The sequence below is a fragment of the Monodon monoceros genome, unplaced genomic scaffold (assembly GCF_005190385.1).
Source record: "Monodon monoceros isolate NGI ecotype Baffin Bay Population unplaced genomic scaffold, NGI_Narwhal_1 Super_Scaffold_21, whole genome shotgun sequence".
In the NCBI taxonomy this organism is placed as follows: domain Eukaryota; kingdom Metazoa; phylum Chordata; class Mammalia; order Artiodactyla; family Monodontidae; genus Monodon; species Monodon monoceros.
In genome coordinates this window covers 112,576,348-112,599,178 of record NW_021703778.1, presented here as the reverse complement: position 1 = coordinate 112,599,178, position 22,831 = coordinate 112,576,348, and the positions used below count along the sequence as shown (strand labels likewise).

The 22,831-nt window shown below is 42.3% G+C and overlaps 2 protein-coding genes across 5 annotated transcripts in view; one reads left to right on the top strand and one right to left on the bottom strand.

The window, feature by feature from the left end:
- The window catches only part of SLC25A21 (solute carrier family 25 member 21), a 531,884-nt gene extending 526,794 nt beyond the window's left edge, over positions 1–5,090 (top strand). The window contains exon 10 of one of the 3 annotated variants that reach the window (XM_029236552.1): positions 5,037–5,090. In XM_029236552.1, the coding sequence (XP_029092385.1) occupies positions 5,037–5,056 (20 nt within the window). In that variant the 3' untranslated portion in view covers positions 5,057–5,090. Of the gene's footprint in view, positions 1–1,704; positions 3,607–5,036 lie in introns of those variants that run through there. The other 2 variants (XM_029236553.1, XM_029236551.1) reach the window with 2 other exon arrangements.
- PAX9 (paired box 9) lies at positions 4,571–20,139 on the bottom strand. 2 transcript variants are annotated; one of them, XM_029236550.1, is made up of 4 exons: positions 19,950–20,139; positions 18,564–19,190; positions 15,431–15,570; positions 4,571–6,178 (listed from the first exon to the last, which is right to left on the bottom strand). In XM_029236550.1, exons 1-4 carry the CDS (start codon positions 19,951–19,953, stop codon positions 5,924–5,926), a joined length of 1,026 nt encoding a protein of 341 aa, XP_029092383.1. In that variant the 5' UTR covers positions 19,954–20,139; the 3' UTR covers positions 4,571–5,923. The 2 variants fall into 2 exon arrangements, with proteins under 2 accessions (XP_029092383.1, XP_029092382.1); XM_029236549.1 differs by having other exon boundaries at positions 5,907–6,178; positions 15,431–15,573.
- Positions 20,140–22,831: the final 2,692 nt, after the last annotated feature.

Sequence of the window (22,831 nt, the reverse complement as noted above, 5' to 3'; positions counted from 1 at the left end):
AGAGAGAAAGAGGAAGAGCGAGAGACGGTAAAAAAGAAAAGAAGGGTGAACCTGGCATTTTCATCCTTCGTTTTAGAGAAGCATCCCATCTTTTTTTTTTTTTTTGCGGTACGCGGGCCTCTCACCGCTGTGGCCTCTCCCGTTGCAGAGCACAGGCTCACGGGCCCAGCTGCTCCGTGGCATGTGGGATCTTCCCGGACCGGGGCACGAACCCGCGTCCCCTGCATCGGCAGGCAGACTCTCAACCACTGCTCCACCAGGGAAGCCCCCATCTTATTTTTATAACAGCCTTAGCAGCTCTATGTGTCTAATGATCAGGACCTCCCATGAAAGAAGAATCTTGAAGTCTGTGGTTTAAACTCCAAATATCACTAGGCTGCAAACTAACCCGATTCTGCGTGTTCTTGTCTTATATGGTGAACAGTTAATAAGAGTAAACAGAGCAATTACATACATATTAACAACCCTCTGTAGTGCATCCCTTTTTGTTTGCCAGAGCCAATAGGGCTACAGCAGCTGAGAGGGGGCTATTAGAGTATCTTCAGGGGTTAAAAGTGAAAATTACAGGCAGATAATTATCTTTGGTATAAGGTTACACAAACATGTGCGGCCTGTAGATTTAAAAAAAAAACATATGGTAGTGTGTACAAAATAAGATCAAAATCAAGTTCTGTTTCTTTCTGTCAGAAGCCAGTCTTCTGTTCATGCAGCCAAGTCTTCTCTAAGTTGTACTCTGGATATCTGTCCACATTTTTTTAAATTGGGCTTTACAATGTTGTGTTAGTTTCTGCCGTTTGTCCACACTTTGATTTTGTAATATTGTTCACATAGACATGAAAGGATAGAGAATATCTTAAAGGGCACAGGATATGTGCTATTTACTGCATCAGACAGAACACAGAATCATGCACATGCAAATGCTTCTCCCTACGTCTAAGTATTCAGCAGCCTCAGTGCTTGTTTTCCATATCATAGTCCTATTGACATATTACATAGCAAGCCCTTTTGCAGCCAGTTATATAACTCTTCTCTTCCAAGATAAATGATGGTCTTATGACACTCAACCCCGACTACCAAATTTTCAAGTGCAATCCATATATATCTGAGGCAGATGAAAGGAATGAAGGCAACAAAAATCTGAGGCAACAAAAGGAGGTTGAAAGCTAGCTAAGTTTTGAAATACAGATTTTAAAAGTACTCAGAAGCTATTTTTCACATTGTAATCCAGTTTGAAAGCTGTAAGAGAAAACCAGGCTCGTCCATCAAGCACCATCTTAGAGATTTCCTTCTTGAATGCAACTACAACAATGCTAATTATAAACTGAAAAAGATAAATCCTTTGCCTACATATGACAAATCTGAAGGTTTCAGTTTGCGGGAAAGCCACATGCCCTTACATGACTAAATGTGTCTGTATTTACTTACTTTTAAAAATTAAAAGTGCCTGAAAAAGAATCTGATGAGAAATGATCAAAGTTACAGAAACTCATGGGGAAAAAATGTAGTTAGAGACTCAAGATGGTCTTGATTTCGCTCTGAGAATTTTCCACAGTAGTTTTCTGTGTGTTGGAGCTTGAGAACTGATGATTCTGAATGGCTTCTGCCTGATACGCTGCATCGGACTCCAGGGATTCAGAAACCCAGTGGGAAAGACAGCACGATTTCACAGGACTTGGGATAAAAACCAGCTCTTTTCTTTTCTAGGTGGTGCAGTGATGCTGCTGGTTTATGAATACACCTATTCATGGCTTCAGGAGAACTGGTGATTGCCTACAGAGTATTTTTTCCCCCTTGTGATAATGGATATTCATTATACAGCACCATGAGAAGAAGAGAATATCGATCAGCTGAGCTGATACAATGATTAATTATAATTATACAACTATACACAATTATAGAGGGCAAAACAGTTTGTTCAAGAACAAAACCTATTTTGATACTTCAAAAATTATCTCTAGACAATTAGAAACTGTCGTTTTGGTCAAATCCATAAAACTGTGAGAAGAAAATTACTACTATGAAGCAATGAGGTATCTAAACTGAATATAGAAAAATAGCATGAAATCAGATATATTTCATAAAAGCAATATAAATGTTATGACCTATGTTCCTCTTACAAGGCTTCACAAGGAAAATTCATTGTGTTGATGATTATTTTCTCCCAAAAGGTCAAGAAGTGCTTAAAAGTGAAAAAAAATTAAGCCAGAATTTAAACAATTTTTTTAAGGAATTAAATTCTTCCATAAGTGGTATTTAATGATATACAAGGAAGATGTTTCTACAGTGTATCAAAATGACCTTTTAAAATTTTATGTTAAAATGTGAGTTTGTTGGTTTCTTTTAGTAATAATACTCATCTCAGCTATATTTTCCTAAATCTACTTTATATTTTTCACTGTTGGTTAATATTTTAAAATCATGATATTTGAAGTCTTTTATGACAAATATAAAACATGAAATTATATTAAACTACTTTCCCTCTGAAAACAAATTTTAATGCTGAAATATTTTCATGCTAAATCACAAATTCGAACCACTCCTTGGGCCCGTTTGTGCTATCTGTATTTGCATCAAATACCTTTGTTCAGAACTCTTACCTATGCCATTCTTAAAAATGATGTTTAGAATGAAACTAAATTTCTAGATTATTAGTTTTAAGTGACGGTTTCAGGTGTGAAGTCGACTAACTGCAGTGTTAGAATATGTATTCTGAAGAGGAAAATGTTTCAAAGGAGAAGTACATTCTTAGCATTTCCAAAGATTCCTGTACTAACATGCACTCCAAAAATTATCTCCTTGGCGTTGACATAACCAAACTTAATTTTATATATGCATCCTGAAATGATGCTACTTCAGTAGCTAGAGTCAACAAAAATATCTGCATGTTCTAGATGGCACCTGTTCTTAACTACTGCAAGATATTTCTACCATGAAGCTGTGTCACTAAAACATTTTGAAAATAAAAAATGAAAGATAACATAGTAATTATTACTTTTTATTAATTTAGAGCATTTAAAGTATAAAAATAAAGGCTTTTTGACATACTGTATATACATACACAGCCTTCGGTTGTACATCCTCTCCAACGTGTTTTTTTAATTTATATTTCAGCCCAGTATTTAATGAGGGTCGTTAAAAGTAGGACAAAACAAGAGAAATAAGAATGTGTCTGTTGTCCAACTGCATTCTATCCTTCAGGTAATACTCTTGCCTTCTGTGAAAGAGAGCACTGCCTGCATAGAGGCCATGAAATTGAACCTTTAACCTCTCCATGTGGATGGGGTGGAAAAGGATCTCTGAAGAGTGCATTTGCCAGGTTAAAAACAACACTTTTACCCCCTAAGAATCAGAGGAAATATGTCAACAGTAACCAATAATAATAATGTTTTAAAAATCAAACCACCCCATATCCCATCCCACTTTCCTTCTCTCATTTTTTAAAGTAGCTTTAAATCATAATGTGCTTTAAATAGCCAATTGTATTTGGGCTTTTCTCTTTTTCAATTTACTCCATGTGAATTCACTGTTGCTAAGAAAAAACCTAGGGAAAAAAAGAAAAGGAAAACTTTCATACTATTAATATTAGATTTTTAACGATACAAGAAACGGAAAAAATATATAAATAGCATAATAACAAGAGATTTCTTAATTTAGATAAAGAAGATAACATTTAGTTATGTTTCCATACAAACAATTGATATTTTTTAAAGACTCCTAATAGCCGCCTAAAAACATCTGATAAGGAATAACTCTGTACCTTATGTCAGTTTTTCTGCATGGCAGGAGAGTCCCTGTACAGTGTGGTTTTAAAGTCTCCACCAAAATATTGGACTGGTACTTTGTTCCATTCGGTTTATAGTCTATTTTCTCACCAGACTGGGAACTCCAGATGTCAGTAGGAGCTTTACAAGATCAAAGGAAGACTACGGCCCTGAGAGTTCATCTGCTTCTTCTGCTTCTTCTTCTCCTGAAGTTATAATCCTGTTTGCAGCACTGAATTTCGGTTGCTTTAGAAATAAATGCAGTTCAAAGCTCTCTATGAGATATCTGCTGCTTGAAAAAAGCAGTTCCTCGAACATAGCTTGTGTGTCAGAAATCTGCTTACTGTTTATATCCTGGTGATTTGAAAACCTAGCTAATCTAGCCATCTGAGTTTTAGATGAGGCCATGAAACCGATGTGACAGAACTGGATTGCCATGTGGGCTGTGCACAGCACAGACCAGAAGAAATCAAAATCACCTAACGAATGCATCTTTAACATCCATATCTAGTGATGTGCCCTGTTAGTTATTGCACAGAATTAATACCAAAAAACACGCAATATATTAATTTTCCAATAGATGAATTGTACCAATGTTTTAACAACGTATTTTCAAGCCTATATTGCCAAGCAGGAAGAACTTTCTAAACAGAAGCAATTAAAACTGTAGAATTTTGCCCAAGAAAATCAACTGTTTTAAAATACAACACATAATCACATGCTCACACACACACACACACACACACACACATACCCCTCAGCTCTATGATTAACACTAAAGTGAAAAACAAATTGGTTTAGAAAGATCCATCAGTTAAACTGTGTCCCGTAACTCCAGAAATGAATAAAGGGAATTTTTAAAAATTAAATAGCATTTGTATTTCTAATACCACCACCAGTTTACCTACACGTGAAACATGCTTCTGTACAACAATGTAAACTTCACAGCAAGCCATTTTTACATTCATTAGAGCAGAATTTTCCATTGTCTTTAAATTACAACGTAATTTTGGGCTGAGATTGCTGAACACACAGGTAAGCCAACAATAACAGTACAATTTAGTTTCACAGTGGTTTTCTTAACATAAAGTTCATTTTAAGTGTCTTTGCAAAGCATTTCACATTAAACTTAAGTTTCTAAGTGACTTCCTGTAGAGCTTTGTTCAGATATTTTCCACCCTCTTGTCTTTATATGCTTGGCATGTGTGTTGTTTGATTGGGATACAAAATGGGAGACTGGCTTGTTTTATCTGTGTTTTGAATCCTCTGTTGTAGAAAGAAAACGTCCTTCATGAGATGTCGAAGCCTTCACTGCACACACAAAATCTGGGGCAAGTCCAGGTCCAGGAGCCTGAGCAGCCCACCACCAAACAGAGACAAAGACATTGCCGGAAAGTCACCTTTGCAAAAAGAAAGGAAAAAAATAGAGAGGGGTGGGGGCAGGGGAGGGGCCTATCCCATGGAATGAAAACACAAATGCACCAGAGTCCATATTTACAAACTAATAGAAAGTATAAACATTATTGTATTTGGAACCAAGTCAAAACACCAGGAGGAGCTAAATTCAGATATTGCTTAAGTTATACATGTATTTTCCAACAAAATATGCCATCTGTTAAAAATAAACAACGGATCACTCAAGTCAATTATTGATTGGTTTCCTAATGATGAATTAAGGATTATTTTGTTACCTTATTTGATTAGAGGGTGTAGCATAACTTTTTCTATACCTATTTTATTGGTTTTGCAAAATCTCAACAATTGCACGTTTCAGAAGTTCAGGTTGATTTAGAATAAATATACACATGTGGTTTTACCAAAGACTAGTTTTAAAAGTTCCTTAAGCCCTTTGAGGGGTGCAGGTTTCTTCACTATGTTAAAACAGTGTGTGGCCAACACAAACGTCTCGTTCAGTCCTTAACATTGCTTTTGTTTTTAACTCCTACAGTCATGTCAGGTGTCCTGTGAGAGAGAAGTTATGGTAAGAGATATTTAAGTGTCACCAGCACAGAGGATGTGAGTCCGTAAAGCCAGCTTTCGAGGCAGGAGGGTTGGAGGGCAGAGGGGTGGGATCCGAGACCAGGGAAGAAGGGGAGGGTGTGCTGAGGTGGGGGGGGCGCGGGGCGGGACTCGGGTGAAGCTGCGGCAGACGGAATCTCCCATCAGAGTGCGGAAGCCGTGACAGAGTGGCTACCTTCTCGGGCTGCCTGCATTCCCTTGAACGCCAGCGACGCGGGAATGTCACAGTTGTGGGGGGAAAGTGGGGTGCCACTGGCATGTTGCCACCCGTGTCCAGCAACATAACCAGAAGGAGCAGCGCTGTAGGTCATGTAAGGCGACACTTGGGCTGGGGTAGGATAAGGAGCCATGCTGGATGCTGACACAAAACTGCTTACAGCTGGGAGACCATTTGGTGCCTAAGAGGAGTAGGAAAAGAGAAGAGGTGAAAATCACATTAGAGCGGTTGACATTTCACGAGTTCTTAGAAAGAAGCAGAATGTCAGTTCTGAGTAGTAACTAACAATATTCTGACCCTACTTTCTGATTTTTTGTTGTTGTTGTTTAGACTTGACTCTTTTTATATTCTAAATGCATTCACAGTCTTGCTACTTAAACATATTCTTTCCACAAAGATTTTGAGGAAGCTACAACCAGAAAATTCACAGTATTTGCTTTTGCTACTTGGAATTATAGGAAGGAAATGCAGGGTGAGAAAAGAATTAATTGTGATTAAGTACTCTTAGAATCCATTCAGCTCTCTATCTGCCTTTGTCAACCCTCCCCATACTTCAGTTTTGTTTGACTCTTTTGTTGAGGCATTTGTGAAGGGCCTGGTTGGTATAGCTTTCATTTCCATTAAAGAAGGGCAGAGTATGGGCTGTCACTTTAGAAACTCAAAATGAGCGTGACCTTTGTTAAATAAAACGTGGGCCATATTTTAAAACCATGTTGAAAATGCTTGTTGGACGAAGGACGTGCAAAATCAGGCAGTTTGTCTAGAAGGGTTCTTCAATGACAATTGGGAGTATACTTTCCAGAGCTATTTTATCAAAAAGGAAACTGTCAGAATATAAAAGAATCGCATATGCATGGTTTTGAAATTGGAAAATTTGCTTGCTAAGTTTTAGGGCCCTGTGATCTGAATTTTTAGAAGCCACATGGATAAATCTCTTGAAATGAATTTAAATGTAAAATGTTAGTTTGCAGACTAAATGCAGCAACGCTGGCAGGCAAGTCTGCCTAGAAGCCAGTGTTCTCTTGGCAACCAATAAATTATTGTTGGTATCGTTACTATTAACAACACCAAAAACACCCTGATTTCTAATCCTCATTCTGGCATGAATACTCGGCATCCTTCTTTAACTAACTTCATTTTTCCCCCTGAATTTCTACATTGTTGGGGCTTCCCTGGTGACACAGTGGTTAAGAATCTGCCTGCCAATGCAGGGGACACAGGTTTGAGCCCTGGTCCGGGAAGATCCCACACCCGGCAAAGCAACTAAGCCCATGCGCCACAACTACTGAGCCTGCGCTATAGAGCCCATGGGCCACAACTACTGAGCCAGCGTGCCACAACTACTGAAGCCCGCGTGCCACAACTACTGAAGCCCACGTGCCTAGAGTCCATGCTCCGCAACAAGAGAAGCCACCGCAAGGAGAAGCCCGCGCACCACAAGGAAGAGTAGCCCCCCGCTCGCCGCAAGTAGAGAAAGCCCGCACAGCAGCGAAGGCCCAATGCAGCCAAAAATTAATTAATTAATTAAAATTTTTAAAACATTTCTACATTGTTTAGAAATAAAGAAAATCCTGTTTCCTGGTAGTGATGTGAATAAATAAACATATCACCATATTTCCTAATGAAACTATATGTAAATAATAGAAATATTATTCATAAAACCAATTTAAGCCTTAGAGGTAAGAAAAGCAGACATATGTTGGATACTTTTTCCAATTCAATTTGCAACACAGAAATTGTTTTCTAATTTAATTCATTTGGTTATTATTTTCACTTCCACATCTATGAGAATGCAACAGTGGGGTCTCAAAAATGATTTTCTCAATTTAGAGTAATGCATGGAGTAGAATATATACATGAATGTGATTTAACACTACTTGTGGATTTCTGACAAAATAAGAATAAAAGTAGAGGAGTTAGCTTTGCGTAGTTCTATAAGAAGACACACCTCATGTTCTTTTTGTCAGAGTGCTTGTTCTTTGAAAAATGGGGAAGAGGAAAGGAAACTGAGGTTTCCTGAATCTGTCCTATGTCCCAAGCACTAAGAAATACCCAACATATTTTATCGAATAATTGGAACTGACAAATTGTATCTCATTTTAACCTATTGAGTTTATAATAATTACAAGATAATTTATAATGAGTACAATGCAATGTTCAATTGAAATTAAAATATGTTACAATGGATGATGCTTTGTTTTTTAACTAAGAAGCCATTGCACATCACTGTTGAATACAAATGAAATATTATCCTCTTTTTATACAAAAGAATATAGATTAAGGAGTTTAGCCATTTACCCTATAGGCCAATCAGCAAGTCCATGGCCATGTGTTAAAAGAAATTATCATCCCTGTCTGCTGCAGGACCCTCTGTAGCAAATCATGCTACTCTTCCAGACAATTAAAAGATAGGTACAATTTAATTTCAAACTAGAGCATCTTTTCTGGTAAAAGATTCTTTCCTCTTCTAGAACCTGATTCCCATTCTTAGATCCTAATTCTGTTTCTTAACTTCTAAAAGAAACTTTTTCCTTCTTTCTGAAAATGGCTCATTAGAAAATGGCTCAAAAAAGATACACTTTAAGGCTCTCAACAGATGAGTATGAAGATAGACAACTGTCAAATTGCAGAAGAAATTTAGCATTGCATAGAGATTTTATTTCTGATCATTATCATCTAGAATTTTCCCAATAACCTAAGAGAAATTAGTTTGGAAAGGGATTGTTCCACTTCAGTTATGGAAAGGTGTTTGCATCTATATTTGGCCTCTTCCATTCTAGCATTAATTAATATTTTATACTATTTGTGCCAATGTGCACCAAGAATCATAAAATAAGAATGTTCAGGTTGAAATTACTTTTAAAATAATCAAAACCTTTGCTCAACACTTTCCAAGTACATAGGTTAGATTATTTACTATAATACAGAAACAGCGTATTGTTTAGTAATACATTAGCAGAAAAAAATGTATTGGTGAGTTCTATTTTTCATCACAGCTAAGTTTTTCCTACTCATTCTGTTTTCTTTATATTTTTTCTATCATTCAACATTACATTTCTCTCTGAAATACTTGCTTTGTTATTGTCCCTTTCCCTTCCTTACACCCTTGCCCTTGGAACCACTGCTCTCTGATGTGACCCCTTTATTTGGGGCTCTTCAGCTATTCTGATGTAATGTCCACAATCTCTTACATGGGTCCACTTCTTTTTGCCCAGAGATGTTCTCCCTGAAAAGCCAGGCTGGACTAGACTCTCATTTTAGGTAATGCTCCTAGGATTTGGGGGGAGGGAAAATGTTGGATTTAGGCCCCTGTTACCTTCAGATGCCTTACTTACTCCATAACTACATTTGTTTGTCAGGTGTAAAAAACACTAAGAGTTCTTTCTAGATTTGTCCATTTTCTATTAAGGCAAACTTGTTTTTCATGCTATTAGTCCTATTAGTATGAAATATTTCAAAGTTCTCTAAAATCTGCAATATATTTAGAGTCATTTTAGTGATGTGGGTCCCTCTGTACTGCAGAAAGGAAAGTTGGGAAGGGAAGCTCAGAGAGGTTTGACATCCTCGTCTTGTAGAAAAAGGCAAGGGGAGGCTAATAAAGTGTTTGCTTAAAAGAAAAAAAAAGAAATCTTTAAACAGTTTAAAAATAGCTCTTAGCTTTCCCTCAGGTTAAATTATGACCTAGATTTGGGGTGGAAAAGTTTCGTCTTAATTTCCCTTTTTACTTTTAAAGTTCAGATTTAGAAATTTTTAAGAAAATGGCTTGAGCAAGATAAGGGAACAAGCATGCTTTAACTGAAACGTACCTGCCACCTTCACTATTCATTCATTCAATTTTCTCACTATTAATTTTGAAACATGACATTAGTAAAAGGTATAAATCTCTACCAGGTAAAGTAATTGTTATTTATGATGCAATCACTGAAAGAGTAAAATTTTCCACCACAAAGGAAAACAACTACAGGTAGCATTGATGTTTGTTTATTCTTTCCAATAAAAGAATACATGACTTAAAATTCCCAAATCTGTTTAATGTTTTCAGTGAAGGGCATGTAATTAATCTGAAAAGCTAGTTAGGCTGAGTAGAGACTACCAAATGTACACCATAAATATAGTGGGAGCAAACATGCTAAATTACTCTATTTAATTGGATTGTAAATATGATTTATAAATTGACCAACATATGGAATCCCCAGGGAAGAGTAAACAAATTTTCCAAATGAAACCCCAGCAATGGGCATGTAATGGAAATCTCATTTTTGAAAATGACTTTACCTAAAGATTCCATAAATAAAACCTCAATCCATCAGCCCCTTTTTCATGTGGATCTTCCATGAAAGCCCTGAGAATCCTTTCCTCTAAAGAACTGTACAAGGGTCCTCCCTAAGGCAAACTATCTTCTACCTAATGTTGAGAACGAGATTTACTAATACAAAATAAAACAGACCAAATTGTATACCCTGGAAAAAGTAAGTTCCTTGCTCTGTTGAATGTTTCTAGAAAAAGATGGATTTTTATCCCACTGACATTAAACGAAAGAGTCCAGAAAAAATACATAAGATGCAATGCAGTCTAGTTAGGGCCATCACAAGAGAGAATGAAAGTATGAGTTTTCATTGCGTTTGTTCTAAAATGTTAGAAATACAGATTTGCCAGTTTTCAAAAATATTCCTAAGTGAATATGTCGAGAAGCTATAGTGGCAGAGAGCTAGACTGTAAACAATTTGAGGACAGGGACTTGTCTTTAATCATCTCACATCCCCACAAAATGGGACACATTATAGGCGTTTCATAATCATTTGTATACTTAAGTTAGTGCAGCCTTTTGAAAGCAAAAGATGTGTGGCTCTTGCTTTTAAGAAACAACAGAAAAAAAAAACCAAAAAACTGGGCACCCTTTATCACCGAACAAGCATTACACTTTAAGTAAAGCAAAATGAGTAAAGCTGTTGAAAAGGTCAATAAAAGTTGTAACCTAGCTATTTCATTATTTGATTTATGGTCATTCCATTTATTCCCCACCCCCACCCCCAGAGAAAATGGAAATGCATTAGTATCCAAACACTTGTGACCGTGAAAAACTGGTATGACAACTGTCTGGCAATTAGATGTTATAGACTATTCTTCAGATGCTGGTAGTTGTCTACTCAACATTTTTTCTCCTGAAGAAAATGCAAATAGCAGTGCCAAGTCTTCTATCTACAGTCTTTCATCCACTCATCAGTTCTACCTGGTTCTTCCCTTATGACAAAATCAGTTTACCTTGGCCTTATAATAAAGTAGGTTCAGCCACAAATAGAGATGTGCTTCACCTAGAATTTCAACCTCGATATCATAAGCAAGAAAAAGCTTCAGATCTGAAAATAAACAAGATTCTCTCTCTTTTTTGGTGAAAATCATTTTTCTGACTGCTGTTCTACCCTTCTTAATTCGTTATGCAATAACCTAGTAGAATAAATCTGACAAAATGAAATGACAGTTGTAAATATGGTTTCAACATTCATCCAAAAGGATCTTAATTATGGGTAATTGCAGATCTAAATGTCTCCAGGTAATGGAAAGCTGCTATTTAATATGTTTTTCTAAACTTTATTTTTCCAAAATGTTATTAAAATTGATGTAGCCTTGAAAAAAATTTAAATCGCTTTTTTTTGTATTTTATATGACACATTTTAGCGATACATAATCATTAATTTTGTTTTAAAACATAGTTAAAAGTTAATCAGGTCAAAGAATATTTTTCATAATAAATAACATGAATTTCAAAGACTATTGGCATTTGCCTAAAATTGCATTCTCTACAAAATTATAAATTATTTAACACAAAGTTAACTTTGTTTGATATGAAGAAAAATCCACGGCAACTTCATTTATATTTTCACAAGAACAGTGTGTCTGCAAGGACAGCCAGTCTGTTAAATAATGCACTAGAAAATTATATTCAGTATGCTGAAATACTATCTTTATTTCAAATACAATGTACAAATGAATGTTTCATAAGAATTTCAGATTAATTTGTCTCCAAATTAAACTCTTTTCACATCTCATTTAACTCTGAACTTTTTCATAAATTCAAGTGTTTATAGACTATTCTCCATTCCTGAGATCTCAATTTGTAGCTAATTTTATACTAAACTTGCTGTCTGAGTTGACGTATACTACCCCAAAATGAAGATACTCAAAGATTATAAATCTACCATTCAGATGACTTTAATTAGAGTACCAGATATTCATTTTTTTCTGAGAAAGCATGCCCAATTATACAAAGAAAATTTCAAGAACTATACAACTGTTTATAAACTGTTAGAATGAGGCATTAATTCACTAAGTACCACGTATAAGGGTAGATCTATTCCAACCTCATGTTTCTCTGTATGTTTTTGTTTTTGTTTTTGTTTTGCCATGCAGTTGCATTCAAGAGAGGTTTTACAGTTTCCACAGAAAAGGACCAGCGATTAGGAACCAGAGAACATTATTGTCATTCACAGTTAGATGAGATTAAAGAGTTCTAGCCCAATATTAAATGTGGGTGAAAAAAGCCAAAATAAATATCCTTTTTCTCCTATCCTCAAAGATAGACAATAAGGACTTCAGAATGGCACTATAAAATATCAATTGCAGTGTAATATTAAAGTGTACAGTTTGAATATTCTAAACTAATGTTTCAAAAACAAGATAGATGTGTGCATAAGGTTCTAATTACTAGCAATCGGGCATCTTTCTTTGCAGTTTAAGCTGAAAATAGAAACTCTAGATTACAGTAATCAATAGAACCCATGATCAGTTGTCAAGTCAGCCCCTCTGGTAATTTTACAGGTATATTCTGACAAAGGATTATGCTCTAAATCCTATAATCCTGAACCCTTGATTTCCTCCTTTATATACTAAAAGAAACTGAGATTATATAATACTACACTATTTAATAACAACCATAAATGCACTAAAAGTATTATGTGCAAAAATTTTGAGAATTTTTTTTTGCCAAAGACTTTCAATTTTTGTTTATAATACTAATAGAGAAAAGTTTTACCTAAGTTTACACTAGGGTTGTGGAAATGGACATATGCTGATAACATTTTGAAATATAACTTAAAAAAAATAAAACTACCCTTTGAATATTTGTAGGAGAAATGCATATACGTATGGAATACACACACACAACACACCTTACATTTGCATGTTTGTTTATGAGCAAGTTTTAATGTATAATTTTACCCTCAAGGAAATCAACATCTAAATTCCAAAACTGCTCACAAAATGACACAGTCTAAGTGTATGTGTCTACTTAGCACACCTTCAGCATTAAGCACTATTTTGATAATCATAATAGAGTAGCTACTGATTTAATTATGCACAGAAATTTTTCAAGTTTTGATATTTTACATCATTTGTATTATCTTGCTACATGGCAATGCAGAAGATTAGCATATTGCCATTAAGAACTTTCCAAACGAAAGTTTGATACAAATGTCTTTTTCTTCTGCAAAAAAATTTTGACTTGTCCTCAAGCATTTAGAGCAATACTTATTTGGCCACTTATTTAAGTTACTTACTCTTATAAATCTGATAATTAAGTGACTTGATATTCACTGTATAAAATGTAATGGATTTTTAATGTTCAGAATATGCAGGATAGATTACTTGACACAGTGTTCTATTTTTATTTTAAATTGATTAGTTTCATTTTGAAGTGTATGTATTAACTAACCGTTTCTAAACAAGATAATACACTAGGTCTATAATTCAAAGGAGTAAAAATAAAAGTAATCATAAAGATTTTTGGATTATGACGCTGATTTATATATAAACTGGGTTCATCAACTACATGTGGGAATTAGAGACCTTTATTTTCAACTCTGTACTTCACAATGTTATTCCAGGAAATGAAGACCTAATAAACATTACTGAGCACCAATTAAATGCTTACTACTCTGTATACTAGGTGCTTTATAGATGCTCTTTTGTTTGTAACAAAATACCTTGACACTTTTTGACCATGAGCTGGCTGACCAAAGTATATTCTGACAAAAGAAAAAATTTGTTGTTTTTTGAGTCAATCTCTAACGCCATTTCTATCAGGGTAATATTTAATGAATGCCTACTATGTGCCCTATGGTTGCATTATCTCATTGAAATTTCACATCTCTTGAGGTTGACCCTATTATTTCCCTGTTTTATAGATGAAAAAAATGGAGTCTCTAAAAGGTTAATAACTTGAGTAAGTGGCAATGGTGCCATTGTACATAATGCCTCTTCTTTATGAATTACCTGCTCTTCTGTGGAAGGTAGTGACAAACTTTCTTACAATTTCTCTTTGGCATTCTTTACGGTAGAAGGAGATTCAGGAAAGGGACCCTCCTTCCTTGCTGCTATTTTCTGTGATATTTGTCATGGGAGAGCTACTAATATATATGGGATTCTGTTTTAACAAAATAAGGGAGGGAAGAGGAACTGAAAATGGGGTTTGTTAGGGAAAATAAAGACTAGGATTTTTTTTCCCAATTGAATAAACGTTGCAAGTTCCATTGCGCTTTTTTAAAAAGTTTAACAGATAAGAAAACATTAAAGGTTTTAAGATTTCAAAATAATAAAATGAAAACTGGGTACTTTGAGGCTTTGGAATTGGAGTTTGGTATGAATAAATTTGCAAACCTACACAGGTCTGCTCAAATAAACCTTACGCTGCTTTAAGGTCCAGGTTTGTTTTTGTTGTTGTTTGCTTTTTTGAGAGCTTTGAACTCCTGACTCCACCGTGGTGATGAATATAGACTCAAAACTCCTGGGCTTTTGTTGTTGTGGTTGCTTAGTTTTTCTCAAAGAAAAAAAAAAACCCGGGTGTTTTAATTTTTCTTATGGAGAGTCGGGGGAGGGCGAGAGGGAAAGAAAAATTAAACGGTCCACAGCCGGTCCGTATAATTTGAGGTTTTCTCACTAACCTCCCTGGGGAGATTACGACGTGACCTTTAATCGGGAAATGGTAACTACGCGGTTTATCTGCTTGCCCTCTCCTCGCCGTCGCAGGACCAGCCACGCGCGCCCGTTCTCTGGGAGCCGCAGCGACGCGTCCTGGGGCGTGCAGACCGCTCGTCCCGCGCGCAGCTGGGAACCCGCGGCCGCTCTCCCGGCCCCTCGGAGGCGCCTTCCCGGGTAAGTGTACCCCGACGCGAGCCGCGTTAAAGGCTTCAGGCGCGACCTCCCCGCGCCTCCAGCGGCCGAGCAGGCCCGGAGGCGCTTCCAGGGCCGCGGGGGTCGAGGCCTCACTACACCCTCGCGGGTCCGGGCCTCCGTCCCGCCCCCATCGCCCTGGCCTGGGGCTCGTGGCCGCCACGGGGAGTGGACCTGGGTCTCTCCTCGGTCGAGGTTCCGAGAGGGGCCCGGGGCCTCCGTCGCCCGAACCCCCGCGGCCCACCCGGCGGGGCCCTCGCGTCCTCACCTGAGCGTACTTGGCTTCCTGCTCCAAGGCCCCCTTCTCCAGCCCGTTCACCGCGTGCGGGGCGGCGGCGGGGAAGTTGCTGCGGCCCAGGCTGCTCCACTCCTCCACCTTGGGGCTGTGGTAGGGGGAGCTGTCGCTCACTCCTGGGGAGGAGGAGAGGGCGTCAGGCTGGAGGGCCAACCGCGCGCCCCCTCCTGAGGCCGGCTGCGAACCCGCGACCCGCGAGCGCGAGGGCTGCGACCTCTGCCGTCCCCCTGCCCTCCGCCTCCCAGGGGTGCGGGAACGGCCCCTCCGGCCGGGAGCCCAGGGCTCGGCCAAGGTGACTCGCCTCGAAGTAGGCCTCCCCCCCGCCCTCTCCCCCACGCCCGCGGGAAGATACGTTTTTCTTTTTCATCCGGCCTTTGATTACCTCCTCCCGTCCTCGCTCCCCCGGGGAAACGAGTGGAAGGAATCTGAGAATTTTCCCCCAGTTTTCCCAAATCGGGGAAAGAACCCGTGAAACTGAATGCGCCGTTCTCCCCATTCCTAAGCCACGGTCCCAATCCTGACCCGGGGTCGACTGGGGTTCGACAAAAATCTGAGACTGGTGCTAACTGAAAAGGGAGAGAGGGTCTCCCAGGCCTAACCGCGCCTATGCTGGCTCTCAGAGACATCCAGAAAAGTGCTCACTGTGCTGTGGAGATCTAGTACTTATGTCAACAGATGGAACAAAAAACCTGCAAAGTCCTTTGCAAACAAATAACTAAAGGATGCCCACAATATACATGCAAAACATAGGTGCACAGGTTTCTGCCTTCCGTATGTGCCTACCTTGTGTGAGACTACCCTTGATGCTCTATCTCTACACGTTAAGTACATGAGGTTATGTGCATATGACTTAAAAAATAAATACTACAGTTACCACTGTAAATGCCACCAGTGTCAGAGGTAAGGTTATAGGTTTTCTTTTTCAATGAAACAAAAGGTTAGGATAATTAAAGTATAAGTATTTTGGAAAAGAAGTAAAGCCGTCAGCTATCCTTTATGTTTTTAATAGAGATGCAAAGAAAATTATACGGGCGTAAACTGATTACCACGATACCTAGAGGTGTACATATTGAATCACTGGCATCTTTAAGTGAGCAAGTAGAATTTTAAAGAGAAGATATTTGAAAACTATGAGCAGTTGGTCTTTGGGACCCATGGGTGGAGGACTGAATGAAGTTTGACAAAACTACTACAACTTGATTTTAAATACTTCCATCTGATACAGTGCTTCAAAGGGGCAATTATTTTGTAGAAACGATCATTGGTAGAACTAATTATTTTATATTCACAGATTTGTCAGAAAACAGGTTGTTTAAAGCTGGTATCCAGAATCAACAACATGTAGAATGAAGAGTTGCTCCTCTCCATAATCTAATACTTTTTCAACTGACATTTGGTCTGATTGTAGGCTCCCTAGGGAACAAAAGTTTTCTTTTCAACTCTGTCAGTCTTTTTTCACTATGCCTCCCCCTCTCCAAAGAATTAGATTGTGTTCCAATTTGCACCAGGAAACTGTATTTTGGCCCAGAACTGCCAGTCTCTTCTTGCCTTCCCAGACAAAAGGCAATCGGTGGGCACAAGCCTGAAGTTATCTTAAGAAATTGAGATCCCCCTGCGCGCCCCCATTTCTGCTGATCTCACACTTTCCCATGAACCGGGGCTTCCTTTAAGTGTCAGTGAGGTCAGTTTATCCTATAAATCAAGGGCAAACTCTCTTCAAATAAAGCTCCAACCAGCTCCGAACAAGACAAAACCAGGCTCTTAGAAGGATCTTGTAAAGTCACAGTCAGAAAACAAGAAGATGAGAAATCAGGGCTATGCTTTAATTATTTAAAAAGATAATTGTGCCAATGTGGTGGCAACCGAGAAAGGCAGGAAACAATTAAAGGAACTATTTCCCCTTTTCCTATTTAATTTTTCCTCTGCTCTTTTTAAACTTCTGGCTGAGAAATTAAGAAGGTAGGCTCTTTATCTCTGCATTATTTAAATTCTGCGTCTAGGGCATTTTTTACTTTTTCTCCCTACCGAGGAAGAAGTTAACGCTGTTTTTGTTTTGTTTTGTCCCGTTTTAACAACGCAGTAAAAGAAAACAACCTCGGGTCTCCTGCGGAAGCCCGACTAAGCACAGGGGCTCGAGGAATCGTTCTTAGCGAGCAGAAAAGACACACCACACGCAAGGTCAAGGGTGAGAAAGGAAAGGCACCACTGAAAACGTGCAGGGACTAGATGTCCACTCACATTCCCGGGGGCTGGGGGACCCTAAAGGGAAGCGGCAGGCGCGGGAAAAACGGGAAAGAACAGAAAAGAGGACAGCATGAAATCGCCGTGAATTTTCTCTTCATCACAGCAGTAGTTGGTGCCACTTCCTAAGACATATATGTAGTGAAATCTGTTAAGGTAAAAAGTGTCGGCGGGGGAGGAGGAGGGGGGAGGAGGGGGAGGACAAAGAGAGAAATAAAGCAGAAAATTAGTCCCAGAATGAGCAATGCTGTAACACGCAAGTTACTAGTAGTAACTTCAGGACCTCCGTTTCCGAGGAAAATGAAGTGAAGCATAAGAATGAAACCAATTAGGTGACATTTGAACTTCCTGCCTGAGCAAATTTGGTCTGATTGCCAGAATGCAAGAAGAACACTGCAGTTTCCACAGGGTGCCCCACTCCTCGCGGCCGCATCTGATCCCCAAACAAGCTGCCCGCAGCAGTGTCTGCAGCCGGCAGCCCCACGCCTGCTCGGGCCTCTCCGGCTGCGCCCCAAGTCCGGCCCCGGCGGCGCTCTCCAAGTGAGCGAGCTGGTCTGAGGCTGCGGCGGCGCGCGAGGCGGGGGAGGGTGGAAAATGCGAACCATGTGTCGGGGATGGGGGGATGCTGTGGGTCTGGTCGTTTGAGATGAGGCAGTAGACTGCGTGTGGCAAGGAAACGAAGGGCATGAATTTCACGTTAATGAGATCAGGACACCCCATGGGAGGGCCCCTTACGTTCCCAAAGGAAGAAGCCTCAGGCGGTGGGATAGACGCGGGCCCCCCCGGAGGCCGCAGATACAGAGACCCCAGAGAGGCTGCGGAGGGAAGCTCTGCACATACACACATCCGGTCCCCGAGCCCTTACCTTGGTCGGTGATGGAGCGAATGCCCAGGATGTCGGTGACGGAGTGGGAGGAGGGCCAGGTGCGCGGCATGGCCACTGAGCCGGGGATGGCGGGCACGCCGGGCGGCGTGGGCACCTTAGCCGCGGCCGCCGTGATGGGGCTGGGGTACGAGTAGATGTGGTTATAGGGCAGCGCCGGCTGCGGCGCCGGCTGGTGCTGCTTGTATGAGTCGTAATGGCCCTGTTGGGCCAAGTTGCCGATCTTGTTGCGCAGGATGCGGCTGATAGAGCTCACCGAGGGCACGTTGTACTTGTCACACACGCCGTCCGCCAGTAGGCGGTCCCGTATCTCCCAGGCGAAGATGCCGGGGTCCCTCTGCTTGTAGGTCCGGATGTGCTTAACCACAGTCGGGGTGGTGACCCGAGGCTTGCTGCCCCCAATGGCCCCTGGCAAGATCGAGCCTGTCTCATTGTAGCGCGCCAGGATCTTGCTGACGCAGCCGTGCGAGACCCGTAGCTGGCGGCTGATGTCACACGGTCGGATGCCCAGTTGGGCCAGCTCCACTATGCGAAGCCGAATGGCGTTGGGCAGCGGCCTCCCGTTCACGAATACTCCTCCCAGCTGGTTCACCTCCCCGAAGGCTGGCTCTGCAAAACGAACACATGGCGCGCCGGGACGCGCATCCGCAGTTTGGGACAAGCGCTTGCCACTCGGCCTCCGCGCGCGTCATGGGACAAGGCGGATACACCCGCCTCGGACTAAGGACCCGGGCTTTCACCAAACCGTAAGGTCCCCAAGCCTTGAGGAACGGCCGCAAATCACCGCGGTCGAGTCAGACCCTCCTCCCTCATTCCGGTAGTGCCTGAGGCCGCTACAGACAAATGTAGTGGTGAGACGCAGGGCCTCTCCGAGTGCTCAAAAGTCTCCGAAGCAGGCGGGGAAATCGGTCTCGACGCCTGCAAGCGGCTCCTTCTCGCCTACTCGGCGCTAAAGTCCTTGTGCCGCTCCCCCTTGATCCCCAGCGCCCCGCCTTGGGACCTGCGCAATTAGACAAAGTCTAGTCTTTTTTTCTGGTTGGCGTTTTTTCCCCCCCCGTGTCTGCGTGTATGTGAAACAAAATTTGGTCCGCAACTGGGACCGCGGGGCTTGCTGATGCAACCTCTCCCTACTCTTGAAATCAGAAAATGGCATCAACAGCAGCAACCCAGTAGCCCGCGTTCAGACTGAGCTGCTGTGCGTCTCTGACCCTTAGCGTGTTCCTACAAGTTGTAGGAACACGAGCAAAGTCAATAAGGCGAGTGTGAGCGCTCAGTGATGCGCGCCCTCGCGCGCCCTCCCTCCCTCCCTCGCCCGCTCGCTCCCTCCCTCCCTTCCCGGTTCTGACAGCGTCCCCCGCCGCCACTCACCCATTGCTCCGAGCAGTACACCAACCGGGCCCCAGTTCCGCACTCCCAGAAAGAAACTTTTCGCGTGGCCTCAGTGGCCCGGTGTGTCGCTCCCCCGGGCCGCTGGTGCCTCCGCTTCTCCCCGGGAGGAGGCGGCGAGAGTGCAAAAGGAAGGAGTAAAAGGAAGTCTGTGCCCCGATGAAAGAGGCTTGAGTTCTGCATTTCAATCTAAGCAGCAACGTGGGCTGGGCTGAGCGGGGCCGGGCGGCTCCGTCTATCACTCACTAGGGACACGCCCCCAAAGAGGAGGGCCCGAAGGCAAGCTGCATGATGATTGGTTTGGTCCGTTGAGCGACAGCACAGTCCGGGAAAGTCCTTCCGCTGTCTCTTTCAATCTTGCTCTGCACCTGGGTGACTAAATACAATGAAAAGAGGCGTTTGACACCTTCCCAGGGGCAGCGCAAACAGACAGCAAAGTCAGGCTGTTAAAAATGCTGAATAAGCAAATGAAAGCGTTTGGTCTGAATATGAAAGACTCGAAGGGAGAAAGGGCTGAGAATACTTCTTTGGGGGAAAGACGGACATCTCAGTATTTAGCTTCAAACTCTAGGTGGGAGGTGAGCGCCACCGTCTTTGATGGTGGTGATGGTGAGCGTTCTTAGAATAGCCTGTCCTGTAAGCCTCGAGGGGATATCAGGAGAGGATGGCTGTTACCGGCGGGTCCTACCGCACTCCAGCCTACGCCAGGTGGCCAGAGCCCAGGTGTGAGAAGGTAGGCCCGTCGGAGAGACGAGGAGAATTAGGGGAGACCAAGCCAGAAATGGAGGCCTTTGTTTCCACCAGGTGGAGACCTCTCCCCCGGCCTCATGACTAACGCCCCGCAACAGTCTCTAGGGAGTTCATCCAGGAGCGCGGGGTAAAACCCTAGCCTAGACTCCAAGCAGGAAAGTAGCCACACGCGGCTAAAGCAAGCGCACAACGTCGACCAATTGCCAGCGCATGGGGCACTCTCTGCGGAAGCCAGCGCGCCGCGGGGCTCAACCGTGTTGCTGGTCCGCTGGCCCTTGGTGCCGGCCGAGGTTCTCCGGTTTTCCCCCACCAGTGAACCACTGCTAAGGGCTTTTGTTTAAATACGAGAAAGACTTGGTTCCAAGAAGGTGAACACTGAGCCTGCACATGTATGTGATTCTCACGTCTTCTGACTAGCTGCCAGAGGCCCTGCAGTTCAGCCTACCTTCTGAATTTTCACTTTCATTCACGCTAAGTCTAATCCAAAGTGTACAGTATTCTTTTTGGCAGTCAAAGTTATTCACATTTTGAGTACCGGTTATGGAGAATGCTAATCAAAATCAAAATGGGGAACATTTTTAATGAACTTGGGAGTTTGTACTGCTTCTGGTCGAGGATACTGATACTGCTACTTGACAGTCATACGTTAGCTGTTTCTTGTGCACACAGGTTTCGGGGCTGATTGTCCCACAATCCCGAGGGATGGGCTCTGGTTTACACATAGGGAAGCTGACTGGGCCCCGATCCGGGCCAGTAAGTGACAAGAGCCCAGGAAAAACTCATGGTCAGCTGCGCTTTTTGAAACGAACAGTAATCTCCAGATCCTCAGGTTTCTATGGCGGGGGTGCCCTCTTAGTTGAAATTTACAGGTAGGAAAGATTTGAAAGATAAAGGAACTATGAAGTCAAACATCCTTAATTCTTTACAATCAGGTTCTTGTGGAAAGTCCCACAACTAGAAATACTTGAACTTATCTGCCTTTTTGGTTGTTGTTGCTGTTTCAATTGTTTAAAATCTCGAAGTTTGACTTGACAGCGATTTCACCCCGGTCTGACCCGCAGTACCTGTTGTGTGGCACCCCCTGGTGCTCTAGAACTCGGAGGTCCTTTGTGGGTCCCAGATTTTAAAAGCAACAGCTCCTTCTTGGGGCAATTTAGTTGAGTCTGCGGTATCTGAGGGGAGTATACGATTTTGCCTGAGGCTTGTGCGAAGGAATGAACGTACTGGGCATCTTGATCAAGAGTCCCCCTGACCCCCTTCCCCCTCGCCGACACACACTGAGTAGCGACCCCTGCGCGGACTCTGTGCCCAGCTGTTGGGTGCCCAGTGATCGCTTCTCGGGCTCTGCAGGGCTGCGAAGTTGATAAAAGGCTCTTCGCCTTCTGACTGGCAAGACCCAGTGCCGTGATGTGTTTCTATGTGCTCTGTGAGGGCTTTAGCACCAGCACCAGCCTGGAGTGATCCAGAGACTCACATTGTTTGGAGCTCTGGCTAGGAGGACCTAACACACACACCTCCCTCTCGTTCGCCCCCAACTCCCTCAGTTGCCTCATATTCCCCGCACAGGCTTGCTGATGCCTCTCCATTTCCACCTGTGGTAGCACGCGGTCTTGTCTGCAGTGGATGCCCTGTTCCGCGCCCCTCAGGGCCCAGCAGGCCCTCTTTACGCCGGCGAGTGCGGATGTTTGGCACTCTCAGCTCAGCGCATTCCCGAGAGCAGACGAAGGATCTTGTTTGGGGACACTGAGTATCCGCAGCAACCTGAGGCCCGGGCTCCAGGGGCAAAAGGAGTCGTAGCTTCAGGGGACAGACAGAGGCGCCCAACCCTAGAGGAAGGGGCTGATGCAGAACCCTCCCAGGACGCACACTGAGTGCTGTGGCCAGGTAGCCCGGCTGGCAACCCGATGAGAGACAAGTGACCTGAAGGAGGAGGAAGAGGGATTGGTAGAGGAGGAAGAGGGATTGGTAGGGGGGGAAAGAGGGATTGGTAGCGGGGGAAGACGGATTGGTAGGGGGGAAAGAGGGATTGGTTGGGGGGGAGAGGGATGGGGGGTAGAGAGAGAGAGAGAAACAGTAAGGGACAGTAAGCCTCGACCGACAATGGGCGTAGGGAT